This window comes from Schistocerca nitens, chromosome 3 (genome assembly GCF_023898315.1).
Source record: "Schistocerca nitens isolate TAMUIC-IGC-003100 chromosome 3, iqSchNite1.1, whole genome shotgun sequence".
NCBI classification, from domain to species: Eukaryota; Metazoa; Arthropoda; class Insecta; order Orthoptera; family Acrididae; genus Schistocerca; species Schistocerca nitens.
In genome coordinates this window covers 625410210-625429097 of record NC_064616.1, presented here as the reverse complement: position 1 = coordinate 625429097, position 18888 = coordinate 625410210, and the positions used below count along the sequence as shown (strand labels likewise).

The window sequence follows — 18888 nt, the reverse complement described above, 5'->3', positions numbered from 1 at the left end:
TACTGCTACTATAACGAGTTTCTTACTTGCTCAGTGAAGAAATTGCCTTAGATTGCGGATTACAGTTAACAGCTCATTTCTGTAAATATGGTTTGCACCCCTAATCAGCACAATACTTCCGTTTCTGCTGTCTGAACAGTCCTGCTCGATAGTTGTGGTAACTTCCTGCGTGGCTGCACCAGGTTTAGCATATCCATATGCTTTCACAGTGAAATCATTACGTAAGATTTCTGCAACATTGCGTCCATGACTATCCAAATGAACAGTTATTTCTGTAGGTTTACCATATCGTTGTGACTTCTTACTTGTGTCTACAGTTTTCTGTTGAGCAGAATTCTTCACTTCCCACTTTGCTACGATTTTAGTGTTAACATCTTTAATTGGTCACAACACTATCACTCTCCGATTTTGAAGGCTCCTTAAAGTAATTTTAGTCCGCTACACTTATCTTACTTTCACAGTTTTCTAGATTTTCCACTTTATGTTTGCATACTTTACTTCCGTCCACTTCTCCGACAGTCGGACTATCATGGCAGGATTTTGATTGACTGATTGATATGTTTATTGAACCGTATAACAATACAAATTGTATGGATGCCGTCAGTTGTGTCTCATAAACTAAAACATACATACGTTCTAACAATGTTTACAATTCAGTTCTTACAATTTTTACATGTCAGTTCTTACAATATTTATAATTATGCCATATGCAGTCACTTTATATAGGCATTCATGGTATTTGCGTCTACTAAATAGCTATCTACAATTATTCTAAATATTCATTTGCCTTGTAACAACTTTTGCTTAATAAATACGTTTTTAGCTTTTGGCTAAAGATATGATATTCATTTACACCTTTCATTTCCTGTGGCAGTCTGTTGTACAGTTTTAGGCCATTATATACCATCCTGTACTGTGTTTGGGACTTGTTTTAGCTGTTTAGGTATAGGTAGTGGCTGGATCTAGTTTCATGGCCATGTATTGAGCTGTTTGTACCATACATATGAATATTTTTCTTACATACATTACAGTGTAGAAAATGTATTCACATGGGATAGTCAATATTTCTAGTTTTTTGAATAAATCAGTACAATGGGCTCTATTGCTACTATTTCTTATTATGTATACAGCTCTTTTCTGTACCTGGAAGACATATTGAATATTCCCATCACTTGTTCCCCAAAACGTGATTCCATAACTAAGGATTGAGTGTATGTATCCAAAATATGTCATTTTGAGGCATGAAGTATTGCACACTGGTGCAAGTATTGCTAGACTATGAGATGCTGTGGATAGTCTCTTTGTTAAAGCTTTTACGTGTTCTATCCATTTTATCTGGCACTCTACCTTCCACCCCAAAAATTTGGTATCCATTACACATTCTATTACATCATCATTAATTGTTAATATATCATCATTGTGTCTTAATTCAACTGGAAGTACATAGAATTACTTTTCTTTACGTTTAGAGTTACTTTATTTTTCTGCGACCACTTGTGAACATCTTTGAAGGCTGCATTAGCCTTTTTTGTCAACTGTGTTGGAGTTTTGGCTGTGGTAGTTATGTTGCTGTCATCAGCAAATGGTATTTTTTCCCCACATTAGGTACTCTTCGGAAAATCACTAATGTAAATACGAAAACGGATTGGACCTAATATACTACGTTGCGGGACGCCTATATTAATATTTTTTTAATCTGATAAGTCTTTTATTAGAAATCTTTCTTAAGTATATGAAATCTCTACAGGCTGTGTCCGGTTTTAGAGGTAGGGCTTAAACCACTTCTTAACCACATCTCTTATTCCTAGTAACTCTAATTTATGTAATAAAATTATGTGGTCCACTGTATCAAATAAATTCCTTCGGTAAGTCCAAGAAAATTCCATTCACATGGTGACCTTCGTCCAGTATTTCAAGAATGACCCTTGTAAGCTGTGCAATAGCCGATTCTGTACCCCTTTTACGCCTGAAACCATGTTTTTTGCAAAAATAGGTTAAACTTATTTAGATACTCCATTAACCTATTTTTCATTACTTTTTTCAATAATTTTGGAAATGGTGAACAGTAGGGAAATTGGTCTGTAGGTTTATACATTTTCTGCATTACTATTTTTAAGTATGTGTATTACTTTTGCTTATTTTGGGTTCTCAGGATAACAGCCAGATTTGAATGATTCATTGATTATTTTTGTTAATGGAGCTTTTATGGAATTGGCACATTCTTTAAGGACACAAGATGGGATTTGATATAGACCAGTTCATTTTATATTTTTGAAGGGTTGAGTTCACTGTTTTCTTTTTGTTCGAAGTTCAGGAGGACGTCACATACTTTCATATTTACCAAAACGAAACAAGTCAGTACTGCTTATTTTGTCAATTCATCATGATGAAATTGACATTGGCAACGGCGAAAAGAAAAAAAACAAGTATAGTAACGCACAACAACAAAACAAAAGGCGGCATATATGCCGTTGATGCTGTGTGGTGGATATACTGTTGCTAGAGGGACAAGACTGTGGCCTCTCTGTCTCTTTTTTTAGTTGTTGAACATTGCAGCTCTCAATGGCTACATTGTATTCAAAGCAAGTAAAACACGTTGCAGTTAGAAGCGAATACCTAAGAACCCTTGGAAATTTTCACGAAACACCATATTTGACAATGCGTGCAACCCGTCCTCGCCTTCCGTGTGAAATTCGCAGGCATGCCTCTAACCTCTCTGGCACCCAAGAACAAAGAATAGTTGAAGATCCACAACCAAGGAAAAGGGGAAGATGCTGCAAATGCAAGGACAGCAAAACTAAATACTTTTGCAAACTGTTCAAGTTGTTGTTATGCTGAAATGTTTTCCGGGGACTGATGATTTTAGAGAACGATATCTCGCAAACTACTCATTATATTCACAATTTCTATTGATGTAATGAAAATTCAACATTTTTGGTTCTTAGTTCTACAACTTATTCTCATTTGTATTCGTATTTTAGTCAAATTTACTTGTATTTCTAGTTCACTTATATTTAGTTCTAAAAAGTAGTATGTTTTTCAGTTTTCTTACAATTCTTGTACAATTGAAAAAGTTAAATTACGTCACTATAACATTTAGTACTACTGGAACAAAATAAAAAATCATCATTTGATGTAAATATACTGTTTTTCACCTTTATAAGTGTTTTATTTATTGGTTTCCACAGACCCAGCCCGACCGTTCTTGAAACTATTTTCCGCCCGTTCTAGGGTTACAACAGTGGACTATTTTTGCTATTTATCGCTATTCAGAGGGTTGTCCATTTGGCCATGGGCAATACTTTAGACAGAGACCATGGCGGCCAACACACTGCCCAAGGCACATCAGGTTCAATGCTGCCAAAAACAGTTTGTCGTTATTTTCATCACAAGCATTTATTGGTCATATGGTTTCGTTATATATGTCATTGATACATCGGGTATGAGACAAGCTAATTTTGCAACTGAAGTGCTGACACCAATAGTAATTAGCATATGAAATTATCGTTGCTCATTTTTCAGAGAATTACGGGTGGCAACCAATGTACACCACAGCGCAAAATTAGATGTTCCTAAAACTTTTATGCCTATAGATGGGTTTTATCCATGTTCCACTAAAAATTTTCATTTTTCTCAAGTAGAAGCTCACGAACAGTCATTGTATCTCGTAACAATTCAATTGCCCGCAAACAACTCCTCACAGAATGGGCCGTTTGTGTCTGGCAGCATGTACTTCGAAATCCTGTTCGATACAACAACTAAAAAAATGGTGAAATGTTCTATTTAGCCTTGACCGTATATTCCATTTTCGTTGTGCTGATTAAAAAATAAGTTTGACTACACCAAATTTAACATCTGTACAGCGTCATCATTCATCAAATTGACTCTAGGAAAATTTGTTGCATGCCTGATTTACCATTATTCACCTGTTTCTCACTAATCGCTCTTTTGTTTAATCATGGCTAATACAACGTGGATAGAGACGTTCTGGAAGAATGATTACGAACATGGATTTGCCAGCGAAATGGTAATTAAAAACCTTAGTGCCTCGAAGGCAACCCACTTAGGTGTTATGCTGTTGCAATCATAAGGAGTATATACATAAATGCGCGACGATTTTATGCAGTTGATGGTCCCTACATAACCTCCACTGCGTAATGTGGCACCACTGCGGCTTTGATGCTTCGAATTAGGATCAGTAGTTTACAGACGCAGAATGTGACAGATATGCTATTTATTTTGGATAGGTGGCCATGCGAATTGTGTGTACTGAATTAACTTTCAGTAAGTGTATAATGCTTCGTGACAGAAACCGTTAACAATGAACACTGAAATAGAGTGGCTTGTGTTTGGAACTTCAGCGTTTTACATGCGCGAAACGGAATTTTAATTAAATGTAACTGAGTTAGTACGTTGGTAGTGGTGTATTTCTCGTTGGTTGAAAAATTGTATTGTGTATATTTATTTCTGTATCCTCGTAATGATAAATGAACCCTGATAAAAGGCTGTTTGTAACACAAATAGAGATTAGATACGATTCAGCATTGTTCCTTAGTGCATCATCCAGCAGAAAAATTTCACTACCACATTTTGAACTTGGTGGCACACCCATCACATTTGATACGTTGATCAAAAAATAATCGGGTTAAACTGCAAAAGTTTGAAAAGAATCGGGTTAAACCACAAAAGTGTGATACAGGTGTTACACTTGGAGCAATTTGATTGAGCACCAGAGTTTGTAATTTCTACATCTCTGTTCTTCATGTTGTTCTGAAGTACTTGACAATAAATTATATGTTTGCAGTTTTCATGGCGAGATTGGTTTCTATTAAGTTTCCGTGACTCAGATCATGTTAATATTTTATTTATAGTAGGCAGAACTGCATTTGAGATGTTTTTACATGATGTGACTTGGTGAAATGGCAGGTCACACCTATATACAAGAAGACTATCTGATTGATCCACACAACTAATCTATCCATACTGACATTAGTCTGTTGTGCAATCTTAGAACATATACTGAACTCACACATAATAAGGTGTTTCCTTAACCTTGCCAACCAGCATGAATTCCAAAAACATTGCTCGTGTGAAACCTAACTTGCATTCTCCCATGACATCTTGAAATCCGTGGATTAAGGTAGTTCTAATAAGGTGGATGCAACATTTGTTGGCTTCTGAAAAGCCTTTGTCAGTACCACACTGACATTTACTACCAGAAATATGATCATATTGGGTTTTAAACAAAATTTTTTCATCAGTTCAGGCTGGGGGTTCTTAGTCGTGAATATTGTGGAACTTGACACATGAATTCGCTACAAAGTAAGAAATCTAATTTTTATGTTTTGTAAAAAAAAAGAAAGAAAAAGAAAAAAGCCTGATATATTGGTCCCTTGAGACGGAACATTTTTCATATAAGTCTCTTGGCAAATTATTAAAATGCTGTACCTCTGGCGGTTCAAGGTATTTTGCTGCTGCTTATTCCTTGAATGACAGCCTCACTTTGGAAATGTTTGTCCAAGTTCTTTCACTGTTGCTGTCTAATTTTTTAATAATTTTCAAAAAATATATTTTTTCCAATAATGCCAATCCCAAAAAATTTGTCGTTACTAGTGTTTATCAGTACCATACGGTAATATGTTTTCTGAAAATGAAAATTTGTACTTTTCAGTGTAACAGATCTTATAAATGGTATTCATGTTTCAATTTCTGTGTATAATTTCCCTGTTGCAGTTGCTTTAGATATTTCGTATCTCAAAAGAACAATTCTAAAAAATTCTGAGAGTTTTACAGTAGCTCTTGAACTGGGGTGTTACATATCCTGTAAAGGAATCTTCTGCTGGGACTTCTCCTGCCTCCCACACTTTTTCCAGTGGGGTTCCCACATATATGTTGCCATTGGTTCCTATCTTCCCAGGCTTTGTCTTCTTGTATTTATCTTTTTCTCATGGCCTACTACCATCCAACTTTCGCTCTTCCCCTTCTCCTGCTTTCCTGAGGATGGTGCTTCAAAATCTTCTTTGGCTTTGTTTCATCTGTCATTTGCATTGTATGTCCGTACCAGATGACTTGCCATTCTTATATGCTATCTGTGGTGCTACCTTGACTCTAGGTCAATTCTCTAATTGTTGTATTTCTTACGTGGTCTCGCTAAGATATTCTACACACTCTTCCGAGATAGTTCAGTTCTACAACTGTCAGAATTTTTGTTTCTATTTTTTACAGTAAATAATTGTTACTTTGTCTTAAATTACAATATAGTGCTTGTTAAATTCGGTAATGTCCGAGACTATGGAGTTATGATTTATGTAGCATCCCTGAAATGATGTGTGCTGCTTCTTCTAGTTTGATTGTAAAACTATATTTTATTAAATTTCACACAGTCAGTAATATGATTGCACTGAAAAAAAGTATTATCATTGATACCATATTTAATTGGTGTTAAGAATTTTTTTATTAATAGGCAGAATGAATATCCCTTGTATTTTCCTAGTTATATATCCTGTACTGCTATTATTCAGTTTCACAATACTTGGTGGACTATGTGACTTTTGTTACTGCCTACAGTCATCTTGGTCACACATTTTATAACACAACTGTTTTGATTTTATTGATACTTATTTGTTGTTCTCTCCCATCCATGGCACATTCCTGAAATGAGTAATGTGCAGTTTTGTGATGAAGCAGCACCAGCAGTGGTTTTTACTTATTGACACTTAATACAAGCGATAAGAGTGTGCAGGATGATTCACTTAGCTCTTACAAATGTACATACCCTATTAGTCCACATAGAAGAGTTTTGCTTTATAAGGTGAGATCATCATTGTCACTTAACAAGTCGGTTTACAAATCTCTCTCAACCCAGACATTCTTTCCAGTTCAGTGAATCATCATGACTGTTTCTGTAATATGTATAATACATATATAATTTGCAAACAACTGTAGAATATAACAAGTGTGTTCTGCAATTGTACCATATCATGTGGAAGAATGACTACTTAAATGTTTTTGTTTACTCTGTAATTAGGCTAATCTTGTCTTTGCCAACCCCTTTGGGAGCAGTAAGCAAGGAGTTATAGCATATTTCTAATTCCTCAAAAACTGGCTCTTGCAAAATTTTTGAGTAGGCTTTCAAAAATATTGGGTTAACACACAGGAAGTTGTATAAACACGAATGTATACTCCACTTTGCTACTTGAAACAGTACTCTCCTTTGACAATGAGGAGGATACACAGCCTGAACATACATTTTTTATGGATTAATCCTCTGCATAGAAAGTGCAATACCTATTCATGGACTGCCACCCAGTTTATGAACTGCAGTTACGGGCGTAAAGTCACTGTACGAACTGATCATTTTAGCCAGAGAAACAAATGCACCGTTGAAATTCAAGTACATGCATTTTCCAGCAAATCTCTCACCACTCCTGTAACTTAATAATTATACTTGCAATAAAAGCACAAAGTACAAGATTTATACCCCACTTAATATATCTGCCAATGATATACTTTTCATTATGCACCCTAAGAACAAGCTTTGATTAGGAGTCTTACAAAGCATGTCAATTGGTATGAATTAACTGTCAGCACTGCACATTTGAGATTTTTTGTTGTCTGTGACCTAATGTTCTGTATGTTACTCAGTGCTGACGGACAGCAGCTGTTCCATTATGAAGTATTATAGACTGTGACAGGTAAATGATTCTTTTTAGCCACCAGCTATCTTAAAACCTATAAATTAGTGTTCAGCTTGTGGGCATTAGGTGGCTTTAGAACAGACACCACCCTCAGCAGATGCACTGTACTGTGAGTCACTACTTTCCATTGAGTGTAAATTACTTATTGTATAAAATACTTAAAAGATTGTTCAAGTTGTCGCAGTAGTCAACAGCCTTTCATCTCATTACTTGAACACCTTTTGAATGAATGGACCTAAGCTGTGAATCCTTTGAGAGAGATTGTGGGATCTTACGAATCTAGATGTGGTGGACATAATTCTTTTCACCATAGACTGGAATGAATATCCACCATTGTAACTAAGAAATCTTGTACTCCATATTATGTTTTTACAGAAGTATTTTATCAATTTGTAGAGAAAAACCACAATTTTAAAGTCCTTTATGCTGATGGTTCCAAGTTGTGAGAGGCAGTCAGTTCACAGTATTTGATGCCGAGCCCTGTGGCCAAATCAAGAATTTCCTCACCTGTCCAGATTCCTTGTGTTCTCCCACATATTCGACAGAGAACTAAATGGTACTGATCATGCAAATTAAACTTACCTTGTTATAACAATAAGGGAGGTAAAGACTATTCTGCTCAGTACCAGGGCAAGAGGGACTCCAAGGGAAGAAACCAGTGGACAGGACAGTAGGAGACAATATGGAGTTACTCATTGTTGTGATGCACTGCCATACTACTGCATGCTTTTAGCCCCTATAGGAGTGGTCATGTCTCGATCGGAGATTGAGTGGCTGGAGATGCTATAAGCAGCTACACCAGCCAAAGTACATTACAGGCCTGTGGAAGATGATGTTGAAGTAACTCTGAGGGAAAGAAGTTGTATTATCAAGATTAAGAACAAGATATTGGCACAAGACTTATGTCCTTATCCTGGGGAGGACCCACAAATTTCTGGTGTTTTTGGCAGACCACTTTTAATATGCCATATTTTATTGGACAGCACTCTTCATTCTGACAAACTAGCTGCAGTTTGTTTGGATTCTAGGTAACAATCTGCTGAGTTTGAAGTTTTCAATGCTGTTCGTGTTGTTTGACTACTTGATCTTGTCACTACTATATTAAACCTTATCTTTCTGCTACTTTTGGTATGTGTGGTATTTTAATGTGTAATAGAATTGGTGCTTCATTCTCTTTTAGTTATTAATCAACCAGCCACATCCTTTTTAACAATTTACTTTTGATTTAAATTTTAATAGAGCATGGGGTTTCTTTATATTGTGTCTTTTACTGTTTCATCAAAGATGTCTTCCTTATCATAACAATACTCTTCTCTTAGTGAAAACAACATTGCCTTAAATGATCAGTTTGTCGTGCACCCTAAAGACAAATCTGAATTGCATACACATATGCAGCAACCATAGTGTAACAGATTCATAGACCATATGAGTGTTTGTTTGAAAAATGTATTGATAACAATGAGGAAACAAGCCCATAAATTTTCATTTTAAATTGTTGAAAACCTGCTATGTCAATCAAAACTGATCTGAACTTAATACTGTAATAACAGGAAATATTGAAGAATGCGATACAACCCATCACCTTTGAGCATTAACACTGTCAGCCAGCATGATGGCTGTGATGATATACAATCGTGTGAAATTAACAAAATATTGGGGCCTCTGTGAGTTTATGGGGATTTAAGACTAGGATGTTCTTGTTATTAACATATCTGTCTATCTTCTTGTAGCTTCTTTACGTATCTGCCACATTTTTCTGTCTGTATGGGAAGGATAAGTTTAGGAACTACTCCAGGGAGTTTGATACGATGTTCACTAAGAAACGGACTGATTCATGAGGAAGATTTGTGGGCAGTGCTAGGCTGGCACGATGTGCTCCTAACTTTGTAAATGACTTGCGATGCAGGACATATCAGATATCAAGCTGATAAAAACAGATTTTTTTATATGTGTTTAAGGGGCATTGAAGGGAAGTATGGAAAAATTTCACAGAGGGAATGTAGCTTGCACCGGACTGATGCTGGAGTTAGGTGGCCAGCTAGTGGCCACAGCTTGCACTGAACTCAATTGCAGTTGAGTGGACTATGCATTACTGGCACAGCAGGCAAGCAGCTGTCAAGTGGCCATAGCTCATGGTGAACTGGTAGTACAGTGTGCTGCACCAGGTGGTGTGGTAGCTTGCAGCTTCCATTGTGGCTGTGAGATGCCAATTAAATATGGAACAGATAACATTTGTGCCTCTTGATAGCTTTCCTGATGTGCACTACTCAAATTATCAGTTACTTAATGGTGTCCTCTGAATTTTAATTATAACGCAATGCAGTTGCCCATTAACAAAATTACCACTATGTCAGACAAGTCGTTTGCTTGTAGATACTTAGTACTACCATTGTTAAGCCAGGGTTGGTTGCTAGTTCAAAACATATTAAACACTTTATAGACCACAGTAGGAAAATAATGACTAAATAGAACCATGGGATGTGCAGTACATAAAAAATGAAATATTGTCATGAAGTGTACATTGGATTTGCCAACTTACCATAGATCTTGTGCTATTCTCCTGAACTGTCTATAGTACTGCAAACTTAATGAAAGTAACTTGTTAATGTGACTTATTCATAGGCGTCACTAACTCGCAATGAAACTATCACCTTTCAGCATAACCTAATGTTGGGCTACGCTACAAATCAATCAGTCGCCACAGTATTCATTAATTAAAAAACAACTGTTGGTGGTGAGGCCAGTGGTCAAAGCAGAATGTCAGTATTGTGATATTCAATAATTCCTAGCAACCTGTTGTTCCAGTTACAATGTTTTCTTCCAGTTTTTCTCCAGAAACCTCCACTCATGGTCTCTTCTCAACTCTTTCCTTGTATTCAACACCACAATGGAGACATTCTCTGTCTAATTTGGCATGTGATTATATTTGCGGGATAAGTGATTGACACATCAAACACCTTAATGTTAACAATAGCCTTTGAAATTGGAGCTGCTGTTTTGCCTTAAAGTCATCCAGTTTTTACTTGCATCAGTTGGTTTCCTTTCCCACTATGCACTATAAATATACTGTCTGAGTTTTCCATTTCATTGTTACCATCCATCTTGATTGAGTTGCTCTCAGCATCCCCCATTTCCCTCCTTCCCCAGAAACTGCAGAACTGTTAAGAAATGATCCTTGGCCTAATGTGTACCTTACAGTATTAACATGAATGAGTTGCAAGTCCAGTAAACCTATAACTTCTATCATTGTTTTCATTTCTGGTGCATTATTCTGTTTATTAGACAAATATTACTATAGCACAATTATTGATGATGGAAAAAACCTTATATTTTGCACTGTACTGTTTTTATAATAGTGTAACTTGCTGTTAGCAGAAAATGTGCTGCTGATAAATTATTTTATTGTGAATAAATTGTTGTATAGTTCTGTTCTCATAAATGTTTTTTATTTTGTGCCCCTGCAGTAGTCTTAAAACAGAACACAACAACAAACTATTGGAAAGTCAAAGAGATGTGCAGAAAGGATGGACTATAAAATTTCTTTAGAAAAATGATTTTGTATAGATATTGCTCATCAATTGTAGAGTGTAATTGTTGATCATTAAGCTTAGACCTTCTCATGTAATTTTGTGTGTAGAGCACTAATTTGAAGGATATGCAAGTGATCTGTGCTCAATCCATCTGTATACCAGATGGACCCTTGATGTGATACACCAGCCAGCCATGTGTGATTTTCTTGCAGTCTCTCTCACCTTTATTCACTACTTTCAAAGAAACACTTAGTAAACAAGGGGAATAAGAATGCAATGAGCAGGATAATGTTAGTGTCGAAGAATAGAACACAGGGGGAGGGGGGGGGGTTTCCATTTACACTGTATCAATTACTTTGCTTAACTAATAAGAGTTAATTAATAAAACTTTTAAAATTCAAGGATGTATTTAAATCATGTTTTTGTTTATTAAACATCTTGAAATGCTTTTACAGTGATTTTGGGGACCTGGCATGGTTTTTGACTGTACAAAAGCTTACAAAGTTTCAAGAACCAGTATAAGGGAGGAATCCAAGAATATACTGTAGACTTTTACAGATCACTCCAATAGGGGCCATGAACAGGATGGTGATTCTTCTGGAATACCTGGATTTCTCAGGGAATCGCATTTTATCTGGAAAAATTGGAAATTTCAGGGAATGTCATGAATTTCACAAAATCTCAGGAAATTATGTGTTTTTAACCTAGCATTGGAATTTAATTTTATTGAGTGTTATAAATCACAAATTTTAAAATACTTGATATTTCAAAACATATTAATTATACGAGTTATTTAAACTATCAAAGTTTAAAAACTGCAGTCAAACTACTGCTCATGGTCAATATTTCTCAGCTGAATGGGAATAAGTCATTATTGTGGTATGCCAAAATTGCTCCCCCCTGCCAGGAATTCCCAGGGTATATATATATTAATTACAGTGCACACAGAGGCATTTAAACGGCCATTCTTCCCATGCTCAATACCTAATTGGAACTCAAAGATACTCTTAATATGTGGTATAAAGGGAAATACTCTCTGCCACGTACTTCACAGTGGTTGGTAGAGCATTGCTGTAGATTACACCATTGTACTACAAGGTAATAATTTTGATTCCAGCTTTATTTTGCAGAATACTGGTCTGTAAGGCAAGCATTTTTGAACCTGCTATCGAGTGAGGTGGTGTTGCAGTTAAGATACTACTACAGTCAAATTTTGGAGAAGTGGGCTTAAAAGCTCCACTCAGCTGTCAATTTTAAGGTTTTCCTTGACTTCTATAAATCAAAATGGATACCCCAAATTTCCTTCCTTGTCCTTATCCAGTGTGAGCTTGTGTTCCATCTTTAATGCTCTTACCATTTAGGTGATACTGTACTCTAATTTTGCATCATACTTTTTTATTTTTTGATGTAGTTTCATTTTAGATGTGTTGATTATGTCAGTCTTTTACCCTCCCTGAAGAAGTATTGTACAGGTCTGAAGAATGGCCAAATTTAACTACCATAATCTCTTTATTGTACTTGAAACTATTTCAAGCTACAAATTTCTTTGAATGATGGAATAGGTAGAAGTTAGAGGAGACCAAATCTTTCACCCAGTTGCTCTAGTAGATATGTGTACTATTTGCCAATTGTTGTTCTACTCTCTGTAGGAAGACTACCATTTGCATTCCAGAAAACTCAGACTGTGACCTTCCTGCACACAAATTCAAACTTCATGTTATTTCTGGTGAAAGACTACTGGCATTTACCCACTGTCATTTTGCTGTTCCATTTCTGGAGTTTAGTTGTGGACCCGTGTTATAGTACGAAAAAAAATATGTGCACAATATAAGACGGACTCTCTCTCTCTCTCTCTCTCTCTCTCTCTCTCTCTCTCTCTTTCTCTCTTTCTCTCTCTCTTTTTAACAGTTCAAACATTGAACAGTCCACTGGTGTTCTGCCAGTTAATTGTGCCCAGCAGGCACAATATTTTTGCAATCAAACATGTTACCATCGTCAGGTGCACTGTTGAATGGCCTCTCCTCGTGCTGGCCCCATGTACAGCCCACACCCGAAGGTGCACATTGGTGGCTGAAGAGACAGTTACATTGGTGGCTGTGGCTGGCACCACCCAACGGAGTACCTCAATTCCGGAAGCATGAGTGTAGGCACCCTATCTGCCCTGCCTTCTGGACACTGTGAACTGGCAGTACATTCATGGACTATTCAGTCAGCTAATATGGCAAGAGAAACTTAAGAATCACAGTTCAAATGTTGTTTTTTTTTTTTTTTGTGTGTGTGTGTGTGTGTGTGTGTGTGTGTGTGTGTGTGTGTGTGTGTGTGAGCCATGCAGTAGAATATTTTATTGCAGTTTTCATCTACGGTTGCAGTTACGAGATGTCATCAACAGTGATCATCATCAGTAATTCAGCTGCTTATTTCTTTACTGTGAAAAATAGAGTGGTAGACTTCTTTTGACCCTAGAACAGTGAAAGAGGTCAAAAGACACTTTTCAACTTTAGTTTCCATTGCAATGAATTCAATTTTTAACATCTCTCCACCAAAAGTCTTGACTTTTGCTCATTTCTGCTACTTTTGACAGTAGTATATAGCAGTTTGCTGAATATTCACGATTTCATGGAAATTTCAAGAAGTGTGCCCAGAACAGCAGGAGGAGTCAGTTGACCCTAGGACGTAACTCCTTTTTAGACTATTGATGTTCTCATACTTACAAAAGTAATTGTGTTGCATCTTGTTATGGTCAATACTCATTGTCTCAAATGATGATGTACATGTTATCAGGAAGGTTTGCACATTGGACATAATAATGTAAAATTTCAGTCATGTTTTGTGTGTTTCTGTTGTTACTCACATTGTCAGTGGGAGGTGGTGGTGGTTTTTTGCCTTAGCAGGTGTTTTCAATTATGTTTCGTCAGTTGGGTCTTGGTAAGGAAGAGATGATATATATTCTGTAGAACTCGGGTATTGACTCAGAAAGTGGCTTATCTGATTCAGGTAGTGATTTACTGCCAGAGACAAGTGATGATGAAGAGGTGTTACTATAGAAGATGACGCCCCATCTCTTTTCTTTCCACACCAGTCTCGGGAGTCAACTGTTGCAACAGTGAAGAAATGCAGCTTTAGATGGAACAGAATGGAAGGTCATAACATGGCATCACCTGGAAGAAGGGCTGCTGTGAATGTCCTGAAGGAGAATTGATCCACTGCGTATGCCTGTCACCAAGTGGATAACCGTCATTAGTGCCTTCCAGCTTCATTTTGATTAATTAATGCTGCAGAATGTCACAGAATCCAGTTCTTAAAGAAGAAGTCCAGCCAGACAACCAGCCATTGGGAGAGTATGCTGTTCCGTGCCTCATGGAATCATTTCTAAATCAGGGAAAGACTAACAACAGACAGCTTCTTCACATCCCATCAGCTTACATTTTGTAACACTACAGAGTCTTGGTGTGGACTTCATTGATCAAATGATCTCTAAGTATCCAACTAAGGTTGGTTACAGGTGAAGGTTGTGCATGACTTTTACAATATCCGAGATATCACAGCAATAAATGGGTGGATCATCTGCAGTCAAATAACAAAATGTAATTGGAAGAGAAGGTGTTCATTCTTCAATTGATAAATGAACTTACAAACGGGAAAGCAAGACACAAAAAAGGAAGCTAATCGAAAGGAGAAGAGGTTGTAGCATCAGACAAATAAAAAAAAGTGAAAGAATTGTCAAATTGTTTGCGCAAAGGAAAGATGACCAATCTGAAAGATGAAAGATGAAAAAAAGCCATCTGCAGAAAACATGTGGAAAGTATCAGTACTCAAAGATTAATTTCAATGTTTTCGAACAAACAAGTGTAGTAAGTGAAGAAATATTAGACTTTAGAAATAGGTCACATCTCTGGGTAGATGGATGATCTAATCATGTGGATTTCTTATGCATATTTCATTTGGGGTCAAATGGCACCTTCGTGCTGTTCTAGTCTTAAGCGGTTTTGGATGAATTGGTGTTAACTTGTTTGAAACAGACTTTTGTGGCTGTATAGAATTCCAGTTTATCCATTTGAACAATGGTACTACATAGTGTAAACAAAATAATTCCATATATAAAATTGAAATTTGCCTTATGGTATGGAACAATACATCCCAACAAAACAGATAATTTTTCACATTGTCCTCTTACAAGGTCAGCTCTGTCCCTTGTGCTGATTTTGTGAAACTAGTAACCCATTACATTCAACCAGATAGGCCATACCTAGTGTGTCGCACCTTGCCGAAAAGTCTTCTTACATTGTAAATTCACTCGTTTACCATATACTTCAAACTATGTGCAGTTGTTTTTTGTTTACTATCTATATTGGAAAAAGGTTTAACAAATTCATATACCTTCACTTGGCAATCAGAGACAGTGAAAAATATTGAAAGCAAACACACATACTTCCATGAGTGATTCATATTTCATTTTTTTATTAACCTATATGTGTTTCACAGTAAAAGTTTTATTTTCAGGTTTGAGTATTTAATTGAAGCGGAACACCATTATTATAACAGATTCTGGTGATTAAATTCATTGTCGTGATTGATAGAGCTGGAGCAATACTGAAATATTCATGATGGCCTTACAGTGAATCAGATTAATTTAAGAGGTACAATTGCTTCACCAGGCTATCGTGTGGACATATGATAGTTAAATAAAAAGCTGAAATTCAGGCAATCAGTAATTTTATTAATAAAGTGTAGAACAATGACAGTCACAGTATAAGTTTAACAGTGCCTGGCTGATTTGAGAAATTCATCAGTAAGTTGTCGAACATTTTACACTGAAACCAGCATTTACCACTCTTGTCACTATTTCTGAAATACATGAATGGAAAGGAATATAAAACTGAATTGTTCAAATGAAATGATTGCATTATAAACAAATCACTAAGATGATTCATATTGACCACAAAATGCACAGAAAATTTTGTTGTGGTGTAAGTAATATTGTGGCAGTTTGTCTTGTGGCACAATAAAAGCACTAATTGACAATTGATATTTATTGTGTGAGGTGTACTGCCTTTCTATGCAAACATAACATTTGACGCACTGTAGTAGAATAGTATTTCAAAGAACACAGTGTAGGCTATATTGCATTCATACTTGAATGTGGTCTGTGTAAACACATGCTTCACCTATAACTTGGCTGAGGATGAAACTGAAACATTCACCATCTGTACTTAGAGAAATACATAAATAAGAGACTCCAATCTTCCGTAACATTTTATGTTATCAAAGTGTGTCTTATTGAAACAGAATACTTAGCACCAAGCAGTGACATGGGGGGGTCAATGAAACAGGTGAACTAATAACAGTGGATAGATACATCTCCTTGAATACATTTGGAATTGTCTGAGATACTGCTTATCATGTTCATCGCCAAACCTGCATCCTCAATCATACTCAGATTCTGTTCACCAGTGCTGTTGGAATAGGCAATGGCAAGATTTCTTTGACTGAAAGTACATTCCTACATTCATAATTTGTTATGCTGTCATTAATGCCAGGTCTTCAGCCATAGCAGCGTGGCACAAAACGGCAAGACGTGTGGTGGGAAATGTAGTGTCTGCATGCGAACCTGGAAGGGGATGTAACTTGCCAATGTGTTATTAACTGTTTAACTTGTAGAAGACAGCTTCCTCTTTATGTGTGGAAGTGGGAGATTAAAAACATCAAAATTATGAACTGAATACTATATGCAGAGGCAAGTAAACTGCATAAAGCACAGTAGCAATCCACCCTCTCATCGTCTTTCTCATCTATTGTCAAGAAGTTCTCTTCCAAAGTGAATTCAATCACACAAATTCTTCTTCAACTACTACTTGTGTACAAGCTCAAGTGAAACAGAACTTCCATGAAAAAGTCACAGGCACCACTGAATAAACAAACAAACAAAGTAAAATCAAGCAGTGTTCAGTCATCTGCAACCACAAGGATATAATAATAAAAATTTCCTCTCTTAAAACTATCATTCTCACAAGGTGTTGGCAACTCAACTGTAGCTGAAGATTGATATTATGAGATATTGAAGATGGTTGAGGTATATAGTGTTCAGTCTAGTCTTCCCACATTCCAGTTGTGCCGGTGATGGTGAATTTGTAGCATCCTGGGGTAATTTTGTAATGACTAAAATGCTCTACTGTTGTTCTGTAGATTACAGGTTGAAGTTTGTAATGAAAACACAGTGGTTAAGGCTGGAGGGGTTAGTTTCAGAATTCTAAGCTCTGCCTGCTCCTCTGGTGAACAGATGCCAAACACATTGCTGCTTGTCCTTTGTCAGAAGCAAAGTGGATTTTGTAGAATGAGATGTCTCTTACACCAGTTCTGCCATACTGAGATCCCTTCTCTCTCACTGCCTTCACTACCATTGAGATATTCAGTCATCAGTAGGCCATCACGGGATTCTATCACCCTTGCCCTCCCTCAGTAGATCGTACTTTTTATTTCATTACCAGGCTAGTATTGGACTCGTGCCCATCTTCAGGGGCATCTGCATTATGGAAGACAAAATACCATTCACAGTGTATTTACCTATAGTTTATAGCTATGAGCTAATGTGAATGATGTCTTTTCAGGTTTCTTAATTTGACTTGCCATATACATTCTGCTTTCTAGTACATGTGTGGTTCTAGGCCAGCAAAAAAATTAGTAGTACACTTTATTGGACAGCTCACTGCAGCGTGCATATACACACATAACGGCATGACATATTTTCAATATATGGAAGCTGCGTAACACCATGTGTCTGAGACATGTGAAATATAAGTGCATATATCTGCAGGAAATTGTTTCTGGTCCACAGGTAATTGCTATGAAACATTTTATATTCAGATTATCAAACATAGTCCTGTTTGAGGTGACATTCCCAAAAGTTTACCATCCATGCTATATGCAGTATTAATTCACAAACCTATTTTTAATATACTGGGGATTCATTCACTAAGACTACATTTTACATCTACACTCGTACAGAATCTATTGTGGTTTCATCAAGCACGGTGAGAGGGAGTGATGACATGAATTTAGTGAATGCAAATCAGAGAGACAGATCTTTATTTGAAAACATTTACTTCTACATTGTTAAAAAAAATGTGGGTTACTTTGCAACATAAATTTTCAACAGGCTGTTGCAAGAATTGGAAACTGTGAAAAACCTCAGGGTTGTTCCGTGGTCTGTCCATAGTGTTTGGGTTTTCTATGGCTTTCATAAATTCTTGCTTCCTAACAGGCCATAGCCTCCAGATTCTCTGTCTCCTGCCTATTTTTAACAATTTAAAATTAGTCTTGTAACTGTATTATTATTATTGTCCATATCAACTGCACCTTCAGTAGGTAATAAGAATTCATCATATCAGTGGCTAAGGATAAAGCTTCTCTACTTTCTTCTGTTGATCTAGACATGAAGATGGTGGAATTTCTGTATACATAAAAACAAGGAAACCCCTTCAAACTGTTTGGTAAAGGCCTGAGATCAAAATTTTGAAGAATTATTGATACAGCACAGCATAACATAGAGGTAGCAGTATCTTTATTTACAATAGTGACTTCTAAAAGAGTCATTGACATCACCACCACCAGTATTAGTAGATGTTACTATAAGCTATTCACAGTTCTTTGTGTGGGTAATGATG

At 36.5% G+C, this 18888-nt stretch overlaps 1 protein-coding gene across 3 annotated transcripts in view; it reads left to right on the top strand.

Moving 5' to 3' along the window:
- The first annotated feature begins 3963 nt into the window (after positions 1–3963).
- LOC126248570 (protein ST7 homolog) overlaps positions 3964–18888 on the top strand; it is a 163763-nt gene continuing 148838 nt past the window's right edge. For all 3 annotated transcript variants that reach the window (XR_007545509.1, XM_049949672.1, XM_049949673.1), the window contains exon 1: positions 3964–4027. Coding sequence is in view for 2 of the 3 variants with exons in the window: in XM_049949672.1 (XP_049805629.1) it covers positions 4025–4027 (3 nt within the window). In the remaining variant the exon portion in view is untranslated. The remainder of the gene's footprint in view (positions 4028–18888) is intronic.